Source organism: Molossus molossus, unplaced genomic scaffold (assembly GCF_014108415.1).
Source record: "Molossus molossus isolate mMolMol1 unplaced genomic scaffold, mMolMol1.p scaffold_m16_p_13, whole genome shotgun sequence".
Classification (NCBI taxonomy): Eukaryota; Metazoa; Chordata; class Mammalia; order Chiroptera; family Molossidae; genus Molossus; species Molossus molossus.
In genome coordinates, this window is record NW_023425348.1 from 26649714 (window position 1) to 26667292 (window position 17579).

Consider the following 17579-nt stretch of genomic DNA (forward strand, 5'->3'; position numbering starts at 1 on the left):
GTAGGAGTATCTCATTATGATTTGCATTTCCCTTATTACTAATGAGGGTGAGCAATTTTTTCATGTTTATCAGCCATTTGGATATGCTCCTTTGTGAAGGTTCTAATCAAGTATTTTGTCCATTTTTCTGCTGGGTCATCTTTCTGTCTTCATGGTATTTCTTTATATATTCTAGATATTAGCTCTTTGTTGGATATGGGTAATACAATCTTCCACTCCTTGATTTATCTTTTCACTTTTTCATCTTTGGATGAACAGGAGTCCCTCTTTACCTCTAATAATACAAATATTAAAAGTAGTAATACATATGATGATTATCAAATGCCAGACACAGTTCAATGCATTCTGCATATAATAACTCACTTAATCCTCACAATGACCCTGTAAAGGAAATGCTATTGACTCTCTTTCTCAGATGAGGAACTGAGTCAAAGAGACATTAAGCAACTTGTTCAAGGTGACAGATCTGGTAAGTGGTAGAGTCAGGTATTTAAATAACAACCTCTAAGATTCTTTATTTACTTATATTTTTCTTTCTTGAAAGAGGTTTATAAAGAGAGAGGAAGGGAGAGGGAGAGATAGAAACATCGATGAGAACTTCGATTGGCCGCCTCCTTCATGCCCCCCACTGGGGATCAGGCCCATGTGCCCTGACCGGGAATGGAATTGGCGACCTCTTGGTGCACGGGTCAACGCTCAACCACTGGGCCACACTGGCTGGGCTCCAAGATTCTTTAAAAGGAGAAAAAGAGGTATATGTTTTTCCCTAATGAACTGCAATATTTAGGCTGAATGGTTAAATGCATCTGTGCATACATAGGGGGGCCAGGCATCATTCATATATATATATATATATATATATATATATATATATATATATATATCTCAATCTGTATCTAATTAAGGTAATGCACCAAACTGGTGTGAAGAGTTGGACTGACTGTTCATTATTTGGGATGGATTACATATTGACTATGAAAAGAAATATTGAAGTATATCTTTATGAACTCAGGGTGAAGAAAAATGTCTTCAAGAGTCAAAGCATTGTGATGGAAATGTCTGATATAATTAACTGATTCCATTATAGTGAAAAATGTGATAGTGAATTTTATGCATGGACCTGACTAGGCTAAAAGATGCCCAGACAGCTAGTAAAGCATTATTTCCGGAATAATGGGAAATAATTGGAGTCTTCGGGAAGAGACTAGCATTTGCCTTCACCAATACAATAGGGATCATTCAAACCACTCAGAGACTGAACAGAATAAAAGAGCAGAATGAGGATGAATCTGCTCTCTGCTTGAGCCGAAATATTCTTCTTTGCCTATCCTGGGACAGCTTACGTAGGTACTCCTGGTTCCTGGGCTTTTAGCCCAAGACTTGGATTTACATCATTGTCCTTCAGATTTTCAGGCCCTTAAACTCAGACTGAATTACACCACCATGTCCCTAGTTCACCAGCTTGCAGATCTGGCAGTTCATGGAATTTCTTGGCCTCCATAACCACTTGAACTAAGTCCTATAATATAGCTCCTCAGCTACCTAGATCTTTTCTACTTCTTCTTCTGTTTCTCTAGAGAACTGTGACGAATATAATGACATAAAAAAAATAAAATAAAAACATGCACTGGCCAGTGTGGCTTGGTGGCCAGTGTGTTGGCCCATGCACCAAAAGGTCTCGGGTTCAATTTCCGGTCAAGAGCATGCACTTGGGTTGCAGGTTTGATACTCAGCCCTGGTTGGTGTGTGTGCAGGTGCAACCAATCCATGTGTGTTCCTCATATCGATATTTCTCTCTCTTTCCTCCTTTCCCCTCCCTCCCTTCCTTGCACTCTCTCTAAAAATCAATGTAGAAAATATCATGGGGTACGGATGAACAGTAACAACAAAATCAAAAGAAATGACAGGCTGAGTGATGTTTTTCATCATACATAAAATAGACATGAATTAGTAACCTGAATATCACAAAACTTTCACAGCTCGGTAAACAAATAGTAGATTTCCAAAAAGTTGGCAAAGCCTTTGGACAAGCAATTCACAAAAGAGGAAATCCAAATGGTCAATAAATATGAAAAAAGTGTGCAGGTCATTAGTAATCAGGGAAGTGTGACAAGATACTACTTTTCATCCAATTAGACCAGAGAGTCCCGGGTTCGGTTCCTGCTAGGGGCATGTACCAATTAGATTAAGAAAAATGAAAAAATCTAACAATATAAAAAATGGCCAAAGATGTGGAGAAACCAGACCTCTCTTATACAGCCAGTGGAGATAGAAACTGGAGGCCAATCTGGTTGTTCCGAGAGAAGTTGAAAATCCACATAAATTCAACCGAGTAATTCTATTTCTATGTACAAAATTATTCAGTAAACCAGTGTTTAAATTAACAAAACTTTCCAAATAATCTTATTGTCCATCAGCAGGGGAACGAATAAAAAAAAAATTACACAGATCTAGTTGATTTCCTTGGACTGATCAATGTCCATATATAGGAATGTTTTTAGATTTTGTAAGCGTAACATTTATTTTGTTAAAGGTGGTGGGGAACTAAGCTGACAAAACCACACATGACATATTGCATTTGACTGGTAGACCTCCATTGGTTAACTGGGAGAATAGACACTAAACTCATGATTACTTCTCAGAAGTGCAGAGAGGCCCAGGAGAGATGGTGGCGATGGGAACACAGCGGTTCCATTCTTACCTATGTATAATTTTCATGATCAATGTTCCTTGCTTTTCCCAGACCAAGTATAGCAAAAACTTATTGCACATGGAGAAACCGCTAGAGACAGGCCTCTTTCCTGAGACCAGTGGTCCAAATTGAATGTGTCAACATGAAGCAAAATTGAATTTTGAATAGATTTGCTCAAAAATAGATTTGCTCAAAGAACACCTCCACTACCATTCCCAGTTCCTTTTCCTCTCAAGATTTGGAAACCAGTTTATTGGTACAGTTAAACTGTATTTTTAATATTGGTTGTCCTTAATGGGCAATATAAATTTAAAAATCTACACATTTACCTGAGTGAACACCTAAGGGTGCTATGGGAGCAATAATTTTTTGGGGGAAATGAATCTGCAAAGGAATTGAGTGTGATATTGCTGAACTATAACAAGGAAAATTTCTATTTCTAAAATTTGGAATAGGAATATGAGCCAGGCTATTGTCTTCAGAGAGACTACTCAGATTTCCTTTATTTCTCTGCACTACCACCTGCACAACTGCACAAGTGAAATTGAAGAACAAAAACACCTCAAGATCTCAGTAATTTATCACATAAATGTTTGTTTCTTGCTCATGTAACATCTGCTATGTGGCCCCTAGCTCTCTGGGGCTCCCTCTTCCAGGTATGTCCAGTCTGCTTCCATCCTCTGGTTCTAATATAAATATTCCACTTAATATTCTGCTTAGTCTCCCTTTCAGTCAAGCATCTCACTCCCATTCCCCACTGTGCCTGGAGTCCCTGAGTTCAGACTCAGCTTCAATTTTCCACAGAATACATATCCAGCCCGTTACAATAGGAAAAAGAGAGTTGCCTGGCTGCATGGCAATAAGGATGTGGCATGGGTTTTTGCTGCTGCTACATCAGAACTTTAATCACTACTTACTCCTGCCTTCAGTTTTATAGGTGCTTCAAACTCCTGAGGCTTACTGAAGCTCTGTAAGGGAGAGCTGGGGCAGGAGAGAGGTGGTTTGCTTCTTTGAAATGTTTCCTTCTGAATCCAAACTATTATTTTCAATTTCCAAAATGTATTCTGAATTTGTCCATTTCTGTGTATTTTCAGTACTATTGCCTAAGTCAAAGTGAAATCAACTCACACATGTATTACTTAGATGTTCTAAGTACTTCTCCTGCCCCGACACTGTCCACAGAACTAAGCTGATAGTTAAATATGTAAATCATATCATACCAAGTGCTGTTTTAAATGTCCAACGCCTTCTTATTTCAGGTTGAATATTCAAAAACTGACATGAGCCACAAGGTCCTACATACCCCAGACCCTGCTTGTCTTCTTCCACTCTATGACCCAGATACAAACGAGCTTCCTTTCTGTTCCACAATAGAGCTATCACACTTGCTGTTTCCTCTAGGTGGAGATCAACTTCCTTCTGGTCAGTCGGGTCCCCGAAAGGCCTCCTGCTCTAAGACGCTTTCCCTGATCACCAGAACCCAGTTCTGCTCTCTTGTCCCATCCCCACATATTACCAATTGAAATTATCGTGTTCATTTATTTATGGACTTGTTTATTGAGATGGATCAATGAATTAACCACATGAAATAGACATACAGTCTTGAAACAGCAGCAGACACTTGAAGAGAAGATACTTGGATGATGGCACTTTTGTCCTACACTTGCTCATCTCTCCCAGCAACTTGGGTTCTCCTGCTCAGAAGGTAGCAGATGGTTTCCACCAAGTCATCCCTCAGATAAGGTTAGCATAGCAAAACCCTCAGCCAGCCAGCAGGCAGAACCTAGCAACCATCCCCAACTTCATTCACCAACTCCACACAATTTTACCAACCCATAAAAATAACTTTTGCTTAAAATGTTTTGATATAACGAAGAAAAGTGCAGAAAACAATAACCTCAACCCTTCAATTGGTTGAATGGACAATATTAGAAAAACAGTCAGATTTTGGTTACCTTTAATATATTTGTGGATACTGGTGATAACATTTTAAACACATCAATGACTCCGAAAGATCACCAATTATTTTCTGAGCCTCTACTGACCTAATTGGTCAAAAGGGCCTAGTTTTGCAGGAAAGGGGGAGGAGTAGAGGAGGAGGGAGAGGAAAGGGAGGGAAGTTGGAGGAGAATCAAAGCCCAGAATTCTTCAGAAGCTGGGCAACTTGGAGAGTTGTCCCAGAGAATGGGAGTCTGGAATCGATCGGGCTTTAGCGAACTGAGCAGAACGTATACGGTTCACATAACCACACAGGTGTCCGCTGGATGAAACCTCAGTTGGTGACACAGAAGTGAGCAGTTGTCCAAAGACATTCCAGGGTCTGGAAGGAAGTACAAACTATGGCAAATTTGGCAAGTACCAAGGACTCAGCCCATCCAGAGGCAACAGCAGGAGAACTCTCGTGCAAGAACAGTGACTTACAACCTTGCTCACAGCTCTGAGATGCAAAAGTGCCAATCTTAATGAGTCTCCACACAAAAGAACAACGGAGAACAAAGGCAAGCGCCCCTGGGCTTAGAGGACAGGAGCACAGCAACACCCAGAAGCCACCCCAGAATGCGGAGACCCTGCGCTCAGCGGTGCAGAGTTGTCCACGGAGAGTTTATCCACAGGCACAGGCTGGGCCTCAGGATCCAGAGCTGTGCGCTCAGTGCCCACTGAGCGGCGCCTCTTAGCTCGGGCCTGAACACTGGACTCTTGAGGCCCTTGTTCCCGAGGACGAGGACGGCGACCACGACCACGACCACCTCTGCCTCTTGGCTGGAGATTCCGGGCAGCTGGACCTGTGGTTGGCGGCGAGGATGAGCTGGGCTTGGAGGAGCAACAGGCCTGCGCAGCTCCGGACTGGGCGGCAGAGGCAGGAACCTGGTCTCCTGAGGGGCGCAGGGACGCCTGGCGAGGAGGGGCGCGGCGGCGGGGCCCACTGGCAGCACCCACCGACCTGGGGGTGCGCAGGGCCCGACGGGGCTGGAGGTGCCTCAGGCCCAGCGCGCACCTCCCTGCAGCCAGGCCCTCCCTCCAGGCGCTCAGCTCCTGGCTGCCGGGCGCCCTGGGCTCCACGTGGTCCACCACGGTCCGGTCCTCCCCGCGTTTCCACAGCTCGTAGCGCTCGGGCTGCAGGATGCGCACGAAGGCGTCCATGGAGAAGCTCACCCTGGCCTCCCCGCAGCTGCACTGAGAGGCCACTTTGCCATAGTCGATCCATCGCGGGGTGGCAAAATTGATGGCCTCCGCACAGTTGAAGCCATGGTTGAAGCCAGCGTGGTAGCCATAGGGAAACGTCACCATGAACTCTCCAGCCTCCTGAGTGATCCGACCGAAGGGGATCCCATTGTCCTTGAGGACAGTGGGCGAGATGAGGGCCACCTTGTGCCGCAGGAAGGCCTCACAGCCCCGAGAACTGCCCGGGAAAAGCTCCTTGGCCAGAAGTTCCAGACGCTGGCCGTGTTCTGGGGGCACCGCGTACCAAGTTTTGGGCTCCCCAAAGTGCAGGTAGTTGATGCTGTAAAGGTCCATGTCTTCCGTGTGCCAAGCGAAGGTGGTCTTCCACATGCCGAAGTACAGGTAGGGTGTGTTGACGCCTTCGATGACAACTCCACACTCCTGCTCCAGCAGGTCCTGAATGGTTCCCAGGTGGCCGAGGTTCCATTGTGTAGTGTTTGCATCAAATAAGGAGCCACTGATGTCAGCGCCGTAGATGGGTGAATCGTAGAGGCGGGTTTTCCAGTATTTCCGCTCCAGGTCCTCAAAATCCGAGTGTGGTGGAGTCCGATATTTCCCACTGTTTGCCAAGTGGCGATACTCCCCCACTGTCATGGCCCTCTTCTTTTTGTGGTACTGAATAAACACACCTGCTCGCCCAGAGGCCACCTGCTGGAGGGGAGTGGCTATTAAGATGTCACTGATATCATCGTAGGTCTGTCTGGCTTTCCATTCCTTGGGTGGAATTATCTTAGCCACGCCAGCTCGGTGGGCACCTTGGGACTCTATGGAAGCAATATATTTATCGAAATCATTAAACTCTTCTTTGGTTGGATAAAATATCATTATGTTACAATTCGGATTCTGCGCACCATTAGCCTTAGACTTCATAGCTTCCATCAATAAGAAACAAACTTCAAAGATTTAAAGTATGGTAGATAGTTGAGGATGCAGGAAAATGCTACCTTTTAAAAAATGAGTTTGAATATCTATGAGGAAGGAGAACCAATCAGTGACTTTTATGCAAATTAGATGATAATGTTTCTTGGGCTTGCTGATTCACCAGGAGATGCCACTCTGGGCAGAAGCTTGGCCCAGGACTGGGCTCTGTGATGTTCCTCAATAGGCTCTTGTCCTCTGGAGATCTATTGAATCACTCAGTCCTGGCTGGAGTATACCAAATGTAGTGTCTTCAGGTCAGTGTTTACAACAAAATCTAAAAGAAAAAATACAGAAAGGTTAAAAATAAATGTTTGGAAAAGGTTACTGGGGAACTACAAATACAATACTACCACAGGATATTATTGCACACTCATGAAAGGCTAAAATTTTACGACATTGACAATACAGGAGATGGGGTGAATGTGGAACAATTGGAATTTTCATACCTTAATAGAGAGAATAAAAATCATTACATTCACTTTGAAAAATGATTTGGGCCCTGGCCGGTTTGGCTCAGCGGTTAGAGCGTCGGCCTGCGGTCCAGAGAGACCCTGGTTCAGTTCCCGCTAAGGGCATGTACCTAGGTTGCAGTTTGTCCCCGGCCCTGGTTGGTTGTGCGGGTGGCAGCCACTCGATGTGTCCCTTTCACGTCGATGTTTCTCTCTCTCTCTCTCTCCCTCCTACTCTGTCTGAACAAAAAATGAAAAAAATGTCCTCGGGTGAGAATAAAAAAAAAAGAAAAATGATTTGGACAGTATCTACTAAAATTAAGCATATACATGTGTAAAAGAAAATATATGCATGTGCTATGATCCAACTGTTATTTCATGCTACGGAATGTGTACAGGCTGTGCACTGAAAGTCACATTCAAGAATGCTCATAACAGCATTATTTCTAGTAGCCAAATACCAAAAAACAACCAAATGTCCATCACAGTAAAATGGGTAAATACATTGTGCGGTATTCATAGAATGGAATACAGTGCATCAATGCAGATAAAAACTGCATTTAAATATGGGAATAGTTTGCTTGGCTGATGTGGCTCAGTGGACTGAGCACCATCCCAAGGACTGAGAGGTCCTGGCTCCATTCCTGGCACATGCCCAGGTTTTGGGCTCGATCCCCAATGGGGAGCATGCAAGAGGCAGACAATCAATGTATCTCTCTCACATCAATGTTTCTATCTCTCTCTCTCTCCCTCTCTCTCTAAAACTCAATAAAAACATATTTTAAATAAATATGGGAACAGTTTTATAAACATAACAATAAGCAAAATTACCCATATTTAAAATAACACATTCCATTTACACAAAGACTAAAATGTGTTACCATAATCTATGTTAGAAGTCAGAGTAGTGATTGCCATGGGAAAGAGAGAGAATGTGTGTGGGGGTGTAAGGAGGTTTCTGGAGTGATGTTAATATTCTGTTCCAAAACTAAGTACTAGTTACATGGCCATTAGAATAGCTAAATTGATTATTCATCAAGCTATGATGGTTTTCATAAATTTCTGTATGTTTGTTTTAAAATAGAGTTTAGAGTGAAAAGCACTAAATAATAGTAAAAGACATATTAAAAGTAAAAGAAAGAATGATTAAAAACAGATTAACTGAACATTCAACTGAAGAAGCTAGAAAAACAGAAGGAGGAACAATAAAGAAATAACAAAGAATAAAGATATTATTAGTGAAAGATAACACATGCAGAACAGAGAGATGACCAAAAATGTTCTTTGAAGAGATTATTAAAAGCAACAAACCTGAGCATAACTCATCATGAGAAAGAGAAGGTAAAAATAATACTAGGAATTGAATAGTGCACAAAGCTATTAATATAGTAGAGAATTTCTAAAATTTCAAAGGATAATCTTAGCAACTGGATATCAACATTTTGGAAAGAGAACAACTTTCCTGAGAGAAAATGAATCCAAGAGCAACTACAAAGCTTAAAAACCCAGTATAAAATCTGCGTAAAAGTATGAGCCCTAAACACCCATGAATCACATCACTTAATAGATGAGTCCAGCAAAGTTTAAAGAAACAGTTAACTCTTATTATGAAAATCCTTTCAGAGTATAGAAAGCGTTGGAGAGCTACTCAGATGAGGCTCTTCTGGTCTCTGATAGCAAAATCAGGAAGAATAGAAGATAACGCTACAGGCCATCTTTATTTATAAACGTGAACGAAAGCATGCTGAATAGAATGTTATCCAATCAAATACACAAATATATTAAAAGAATAATACATCAAAACCAAATAGGATGTATCCTAAGAATGCAAGGAAATCTAATGATGTAATTCAGAGCGTTAATGAAGAAAGTGAAAAATATCACCATCTTGCAGGCATCAAAAAGTGTTAGGTGAAATTCAACATCCATACAGGATTGAAAAATTTTTTTTGTATCCTCACCCAAGGACATTTTTTCATTTTTTTGTTTAGGTAGAGTGGGAGGGAGAGAGGAAGAGAGAGAGAAACATCCATGTGAGAGGGACACATCGAGTGGCTGCCACCCGCACGACCAACCAGGGCCTGGGACAAACTGCAACCGAGGTACGTGCCCTTAGCGGGAACTGAACCCGGGTCTCTTTGGACCGCAGGCTGACGTTCTAACTGCTGAACCAAACCGGCCAGGGCTGATTTTAAAATTCTTTACTTATAAAACATTAAGAAAAACTTCACACAATGCAATTTGCAGATGATGTATTATAGAATTGTACACTTGAAACCTATATAATTTTATTCATCGATGTCACCAATAAATTTAATTAAAAAGAGCCCTGACTGGTTTGGCTCAGCGGTTAGAGTGACGGCCCTCAGACCAAAAGTTCTCTGGTTGGGTTCCGGTCAAGGGCATGTACCTGGCTTGCAGTTTGACCCCTAGACCTGGTTGGAGTCATGCAGAAAACAACCAATTGGTATGTTTCTCTCACATTGATGTTTCTCTCACATCAATGTTTCTCTCACATCGATGTTTCTTTCTCTCTCTCCCTACCTCTCTTCCTCCATCTCACTCTACCTGAAAACCATTGGGGAAAAAATCCTCAGGTGAGAATTTTAAAAAGAAATTTAAAAAGAAATAAAACTGCTATAAGTAAAGGGTTTCATGTAAAAAATTGCACGTATTTTTCTTAATAGTGAAACAAAAGAAACATTCTCATTAAAGTTATAAAAAAAAGATATTTAGGCAAACTATTTCATTAACAAAATCACAAGTGGTCCTTTAATACCTCTGGCTAATCCTTTTACACGCTCCTAATTTAGGTTTTCCATTCTCCAAGTATTCTATTTTACCTTCCCATCTCAAACTTCCAGAACACCTTCTCCATCCTACTTAGAACCCTCACATACCCTTCAAGGCCCTACGCCATCTGCTCCACCATTACCTTGTGACTTGACCGCTTCCTTCTCCACCCCTTGCTCACTCCATTCCAACCATACTCCAGGCTGTGTCTCCAAAAAGCCCAGTATTCTCCTGCCCGACAGTCTTTGCACACAGGCAACTCTCTTACTTCCTTAGCCTCAGCTCAAATATCACCTTCTTGAGAAGGTCTCCTCTGGTGGTCTTGTTTTCTCTCAAGAAAAAGTCTCTGAAAGAAACTTGTGTTGATGATCAGGGCTCATATATATGTATTTTCAAAAATTCTGGTCGGATCAGCCCCACCCTATCCCATGATCCCTAGTCCCATCACAGTGAATCCAATCAGCTATCTAACCACCTCTTCCAACGGAACTACCCTCCCTTGTTCTAGTAAACAGCTTTGTTTTCAATGTTATCAACTCACAAAACACGGGTATTTTACCTTAATTTTTTTCTTCGAGATTTCTTATAAGAAATTATAGAAGTGAACGCACTCCTACCCCTCAACAAGTCTGAAATCATACTTGAAAAATAAAGACAACTCGTAAGCGCAAACGGCTTCCTCCAGCCAGAGCTAGGGTCACTTGACAAATTGCTAAAACAGCTCATAACGGAGTAGAGAGGATTGAATGGCTGGCAGACGACACCCAGGGGTTAATGCAGGGCTCCCAGGACCAGTAAAATGACCTAGCCTCACCAGTCAGGAGGCTCAGACATGCCTAATCCTATCTTAAGTTGGTGCATGAAATCAGAGGAGACTTCCTAGAGATTCTGAATCCACTTGAAATCGCCCTGGGAAACTATTGGAAATTTCTGAGTTACTGGTTCTAGGAGTTTGCCAGAAACCATGAACAAATCCAGCGCTTGGGGATCCAGAGGTTATACAAACGTCTGGGCCCTCTTAAAACTGCCGGAATGGGAGGAAAGGTAGTCAATACAGCTAGCACAGTTGTCAGGACTCAAACACCATTAGCATTCAGGTCTGCATGAGGACCCTGGTGAGCAGCTCCTAGGGAGGAGACAACCCCCTCTTTTAAAGATCAGAGCATTTCATCTTCCCTACGCTGCAATCTCCCCAGGGAGACAACAAATACCAGCTCACCTGCCTGCCACTGCTCAAAATCATAGAAAACCCCACATTTCCATAGTCCCCTAGAATCTTGGCGCCAGAGATCCATTCAGACAAGAGAACGCTGGGCTAGGGACCAATCCTCCACCACCCCATACCTAGGGAAGTCAGCACAATTTGGCTTCTTTAACCAAACATAAATCCTTTTTCCTTTGGGTCTGGCGTCAGGGCCAAAAAGAGCCAAGGAAGGGCTTGCTCTCCGTAACCTCCTGCTTGTGGATTTTTAAAAAGACTGTGTCAATCCAATGTTTGCTGCGGACCTGAATGCCAGTGGCAGGGACCCCTTGAGTGAGCAGTAATGGCTCTTGGCATCTGTGCCCTAGTTGGACCCTCATGCACCAAGGCATCTGCAGAGGGTGAGATAAGGAGGATCAACACGCTCCTCTCCTTTTCCAACTTTAATATCAAAGGACGAATGGAGGGTTATAGTTGGTAAAACCATTTCTAGGTCTCTATAGAACTTATTGCTAATAAATGGATGTGGAGAGGAAGTGGATGTCACTCTGGCTCATCCTTGAGGGAGTATGACAAATTCATGTAATTTAAGACTCTAAAAATGGAGTGGAAATGACATTGCTCTCTTCCTGCTCCAGATACACCTGAGGAGACTCATAGTCTCAGGGATAGATTGTTATGAAGGTCAGCATGGTCCACACGGGACCCTAGATGTTCACCCTGGAACGCCAGAACAATGGGCTAGTCCAGAGCCCTTACCAGCTGGATGGGAAGTGCTCGTGTTCGGCTTCCCATGGGAATAATGGCTTCCTTCCCGTGGCTAGAAGACTATGTTATCCAAAATAACCCCACGTCCCCAGGTGCCTCCTAAAGTACAGGGCCTCTGGCTTTCCCAGACAACTCCTGTAAATGGCTGGCATGATATCTAGGCAGCTTGATTCCTTAAGCAGTCGGTTTCCTTATAAAGTTGCTGTCATCGAACCCCTATATGAAGGACGAGTGATGGGGGAAGAGACCTCTACACTAGAACAAAACCCAAATCGTATCCAGCATCCCTCCTGAACATGGGATGACTTCCTGTAGGGATATGATGAGGAAACGTGGAGACTGTCTTGATGTGTTCCCTGAACTCACACTGTATAAATGTGGTGGTATTTGTCCTTACACCTCGTACAACTGGTGGCAGACCTACAAGAACTAATTTAGCATGACAGAATTGTCCCCCTGGAAAAAGAAAATTCAAAAGATAGGAAGCAAGCATATAGGAATGATCCATCAGGGTTAGGGTTTTTCTTTTTAATTTTTTTTCCTTTATTGATTTTAGAGAGAAAGGAAGGGAGCGGGGGAGAGAGATAGAAACACGAATTAGAGAGAACATCAACTAGCTGCCTCCTGTATTCCCCAAACTGGAGATTTGGCCCACAATCTGGGCATGTGGCCTGAATGGGAATCCAACCTGTGACCTCTTGGTGCATGGGTCGATGCTCAAACACTGAGCCACACTGGCCAGGCTGCGTTCTTCTAAGCAAGTATATCTCAGGAATAGAGGGACAAAGGTATTAATGGACTGGATGAAGGAACAAGAGAATGATTATCATGATGGGCCTTAAATCTATCTTGGGTAAAAAAGATAATGAGAACATGAGAATGGTGATGGAGAATGAAACAGTATTTGATTTGTGGGCTAAAATTCCTCATTAGGTCAAATAATTTTGTTAGAACCCTAGGAAATGTAAGTCAGAGAAGAAATGGAATGCTTGATTTTTTAAATAATGGGCTTTTTTTTTTTTTTTAAGTTGAGTATTTTATTGCTGCCTTCAAAAAAATCCTTTTTGCCCTGGCCGGTTTGGCTCAGCGGTTAGAGCATCGGCCTGTGGTCTGGAGAGACCCGGGTTCGGTTCCCGCTAAGGGCACGTACCTTGGTTGCAGTTTGTCCCCAGCCCTGGTTGGGTCGTGTGGGTGGCAACCACTCGATGTGTCGCTTTCACATCGATGTTTCTCTCTCTCTCTCTCCCTCTCACTCTATCTGAACAAAATATCGAAAAATGTCCTCGGGTGAGGATAAAAAAAAAAAAAAAAAAATCCTCCTTTTTACTTTATTCTATTAACTTCCAACTGTCTGCCTCTTCTCACATTCTCCCTTCCAAATTTCTCTTCCTTCTCAGTCCTTAAATTCCACTGCTTCCTAAGAGGATGAACTTGACCCCTTATCTTCTTTTACTGCACCAACAAAATACCGTCTCTTCTTCATCTCCTATGGTTCTCTTTTAGCATTTACCCTTTTTACTTTATGTAATGAGAGCAGCTAGAATCACCTTTATGTATTTCCCAGGCCCTTTAAAAATAAGCGCTTTCTGTCAGTAACTCATTCAAACCTTATAACTACTCAGTGAAGTTTGTACTATCATTATCCCCATTTTATGGCAGAAGAAACCGAGGTGTAGAAAAAAATATATTTAACTCAATAGTTTATTTTCTCAATCTCTAGTGGTATCTCTGTTCTTGTCTTATCTTCCATATAACAGTATTTTGAGAGCATGGTCTATGTCTTGTTCATCATTGTATTTTCCAAGGAATCTTTGTACTTTACAGAGTGGGCAGTCAAAAAGTTATTATTGAAGAAGTGATAAGTGAGGCCTTTGAAACACAGTGCAGCCTTGTGGTACAACTCATCTTTCTTCCTGCTCTCCTGTCTCAAGGGAGAGGAAGGACTCCTTCTCTGTAGGGCTAATCCCCTCAGTTAAACCCCTTAAATCAAAACCTTACACTTGTTCAAGGATTATGGTCAATTATATTGTTTTTTTAAATCCTTACCCAAAGATATTTTTATATTTATCTTCAGATAGAGTGTAAGGGAGGGAGGGAGGGAGAGAGAGAGAAACATTGATGTGAGAGAGACACACCAACTGGCTGTAAAAACATAAATGGCAACAGTTTGCATTCACAAACACTTGTCCTGATCAATACACTCGAGAGAGGCTTCCAGTGCTATTCCCTTACCTTCCTTATGTAAGAATCCAAGAATCCACTTGCCTAACTCTCCTACTACCCAGCTGTCTCCACCCATGCTAGACCTTCAGGTTCGACCATGACAAGATTACCAGTATCATGTGATAGTCTCCCCGTCTCACCCTCATTTTTCATCTTAAATATTCGTTTACAACCCTCTAGCAATGGGCAAGAAGACACCTGATTGCTGGTGTTGCTCCTAAATCAGTCAGGGGCAAAGCAGACATACAGTCCTTGGTTCTTCCTAGCTTGATGTCTGTGTTGGTGGCCAGAGATGTTTCATGCCCGGGGCACATAAAAAAATCTTTTACAGTAATTTTACTATAAATTCTTTACATGTTTTTTGGAATACATAATCAAACATTCCATTCTTTCTATCTGAATACTTGATTTAACGAAACAAAAAGAGGAAAGTGGAACAGTTAGGAAAGTTAAATATGAGAAACTGAAATACCATGCTGAGAGCCTTTCCCCTAAGAAATAATAAAATGCTGACTATGAATATCACACAAGCCCTCATCTCTTACCAAATTATTAATATACAATTACAATAAGCATTGAGTTGAGCACTTCGTATTTGTTTTATAAACTAAATTATTTCCTTTCTATACTTCTAAGGATTCTAGGAAGAATAAGGCATGGTCACCATAGATTTATAGTAAATTGTATATATATTGTTCTTCAGATATTGAGCATCAGTGGAAATAATCTGGTTTTGTAAGTGTCACTCTGTGCTCAGAACTGCCCAGGCTCTATGACCATGAGGGCTCCAAGCAGAGCCCCTCCCGTCTCGGTGAGTCTCCGAGGGTCTCTCTCTGTGAGACAGGCTGTGCTTCTTTCCACTGGAGCTTCCGGGACCAGTGGGGACTAAGCACCCTTGTCCTTCAGATACTCTTCCACTTTATCCTGGTCCATTGCATCCACAGTAACACTGAAATTCTTCATCTAAGGAAACTTGACAGTTCTGACAATGGAAGTATTTTCTTATTATCAGAATGGCTTAAACACTGCCTGGTTTGGTAAACTTGATGGATTTCTGGAAATTAGGAAGTGTTTCTTCTATGTCTTTTAAAAATAATTCCTCCAGCTCTGGCCAGTATGGTTCAGTGGTTAGAGGGTCCGACCATGCACCTAAGGGTCTCAGGTTTGATTTCCAGTCAAACACTCATATCTAGGTTGCAGGTTCGTTCCTCGCCCGGGTCTGGGCGCATGCGGGAGGCAACCAATTGATGTGTCCCTCCCACATCGATGTTTCTCCCTCTCTCTCCCTCTCCCATCCCTTTCCCTTCCACTCTAAAAAAATATCTGTGGAAAAAATAATCCTAGGGTGAGGATTAACATCATCAAAAAAAAAATCCCTGCAAGCCACTCCCCCTCTTGGGAGCATGCCCTTGCCCCCCCACCTCTTCTTCCCCTCAGGCTGGCAGCTCCTAAACTCTAAGGGTCCCCAGGAGACCTGCAGCCAGGGAGCAATGGGTATCTGCAGCTCATCCCACCTAACCCTCTGAACCTGGCCCCCCTTTTTCTCTGACTTCCCAGTGAGCCAAAGCAGCCCCTTCTAGGCTCATTTCTTTCCTGTAACATTTCTAGAGAACAAAAGCAGCCCTGTCTTTCCTGTAGCTTCCTCTGTCCTAACCCTTCCTTGTTTCACTGTCACAGCTTTGGCTCAGGGGTTAGAGCGGGCCTTCAAACGAAACGGTCACAGCTTTGATTCCCGGTCAAGGCGCATACCTAGCTTCAAGTTCGATCCCTGGCCCCAGGTGAGGCCGACAAGCAACTGAAGTGTCTCTCTGGCTAATGATTCTCTCTCTCCCTCTGTCTCTTTTTTTTTCTCTCGCTCCTTCCCTCCTTTCTACTCTTTATAAAAATCAATGGAAACATCCTCAGGTGAGGATAAAAAATAAAAAAAAGTGAAGTTAAATTAATAGCCCCTTTCTTTGAGGCCATTGTCCAGATTGCTTAGTGTCCACATTGCTTACCAACTTCAGGATAGCCTTTTTGTCTTTCATGTTGCGTGAATATTTCAAATCTATTATTTCAAATGGGAATTGTTGACAAAATATCTCAGCCATTAGCCATTGTTTCTACTGATAATATCTAAATGCTGTGTTTAATACATTTTTCTCAAGTTAGAAAATCTTTCTATTCTTTGAAAATAATTTATAACTATAATATTTGATGGTTAAATAAATTCTGTTTTATAGAGATAAGTGACTCAACATTCCAATAAGTTATGGAAAGTTATTTTGTTTTCACTTTTCCACAATTACTAATCACTTATAAATATTTATCCTGTATTTCAGTACCTAGAGCAGTATATACAGTAAAATATTGGCTGAATGAATGAAATTCCTTATATTAGATATCTAGGAAAGAATTACTGCATTGCAGGATTTAAATATTTTAAGATTCTTAACATATATTGCCAAAGCTTTCCAAAAAGAACGTATTATTTTACATCCTCACTAGTGAGTAACTTTACTTTAGAAAAAAATCTTCACTAGTGTGGTAAGTGAAAAAACATAGCTCAAATTTAAATTTAAATTTTTTGGATTACCACTGAGATTGAATTGCCTTATGAGTATTAGCCATTTAAATTTCATCATATGTATTGTTTCATATCCTTTGCCCATTTTTCTCTTATGGGTTCCTAGTGTTGTTTTCTCACAAAAAATACCAACATTTTACATAGTATGTTAATATTTTACATATTAAATCCTTTTAGGTATGTGCATAGTGTTTTTTTGTTTAATTTCTATGAACACTTTTATTTATTTTAATTAATTAATTTATTTTTGTTACAGATGTTTCTCCTTTATCCCCCACTTATTCCCCCCTTACCCTCCCTCCTTGCCCTGCCCCAGCTTTGTTGTCCATGTCCATTGTTCATGCATACATGCATATAAGTTCTGTGGTTTATCTCTCCCCCAGCACCCCCTCTTCAGGGGATTGTCAGTCTGTACCCCACTTGCACGTCTCTGGGAATACCCCATTCCTCAGACTGTTATGTTCATTATAATCCACAAATAAGTGAGATCATATGATACTTGTCTTTCTCTGTTTGGGTTGTTTCACTTAGGATAATACTTTCCAGGTCCCTCCATGTCGTCTCAAAGGATAAGAGATCTTTCTTTCTTACAGCTGCGTAGTACTCCATTGTGTATATGTACCACTGCTTTTTTATCCATTCGTCTACTGATGAACACTTGGGCTGTTTCCAGATCTTAGCTATTGTAAATAGTGCTGCTACAAACATGGGGGTCCATATATTCTTTCTGATTGGTGTTTCAGG

General features: G+C 41.9%; 1 protein-coding gene and 1 pseudogene across 1 annotated transcript; one reads left to right on the forward strand and one right to left on the reverse strand.

Moving 5' to 3' along the window:
* Positions 1 to 5206: 5206 nt before the first annotated feature.
* LOC118627847 (lysine-specific demethylase 4D-like) lies at positions 5207 to 6793 on the reverse strand. The gene has a single exon (XM_036258300.1). It carries the CDS (start codon positions 6791 to 6793, stop codon positions 5207 to 5209), a length of 1587 nt encoding a protein of 528 aa, XP_036114193.1.
* A 7647-nt stretch (positions 6794 to 14440) lies between these two features.
* On the forward strand, positions 14441 to 14585 carry LOC118629181 (annotated as a pseudogene).
* Positions 14586 to 17579: the final 2994 nt, after the last annotated feature.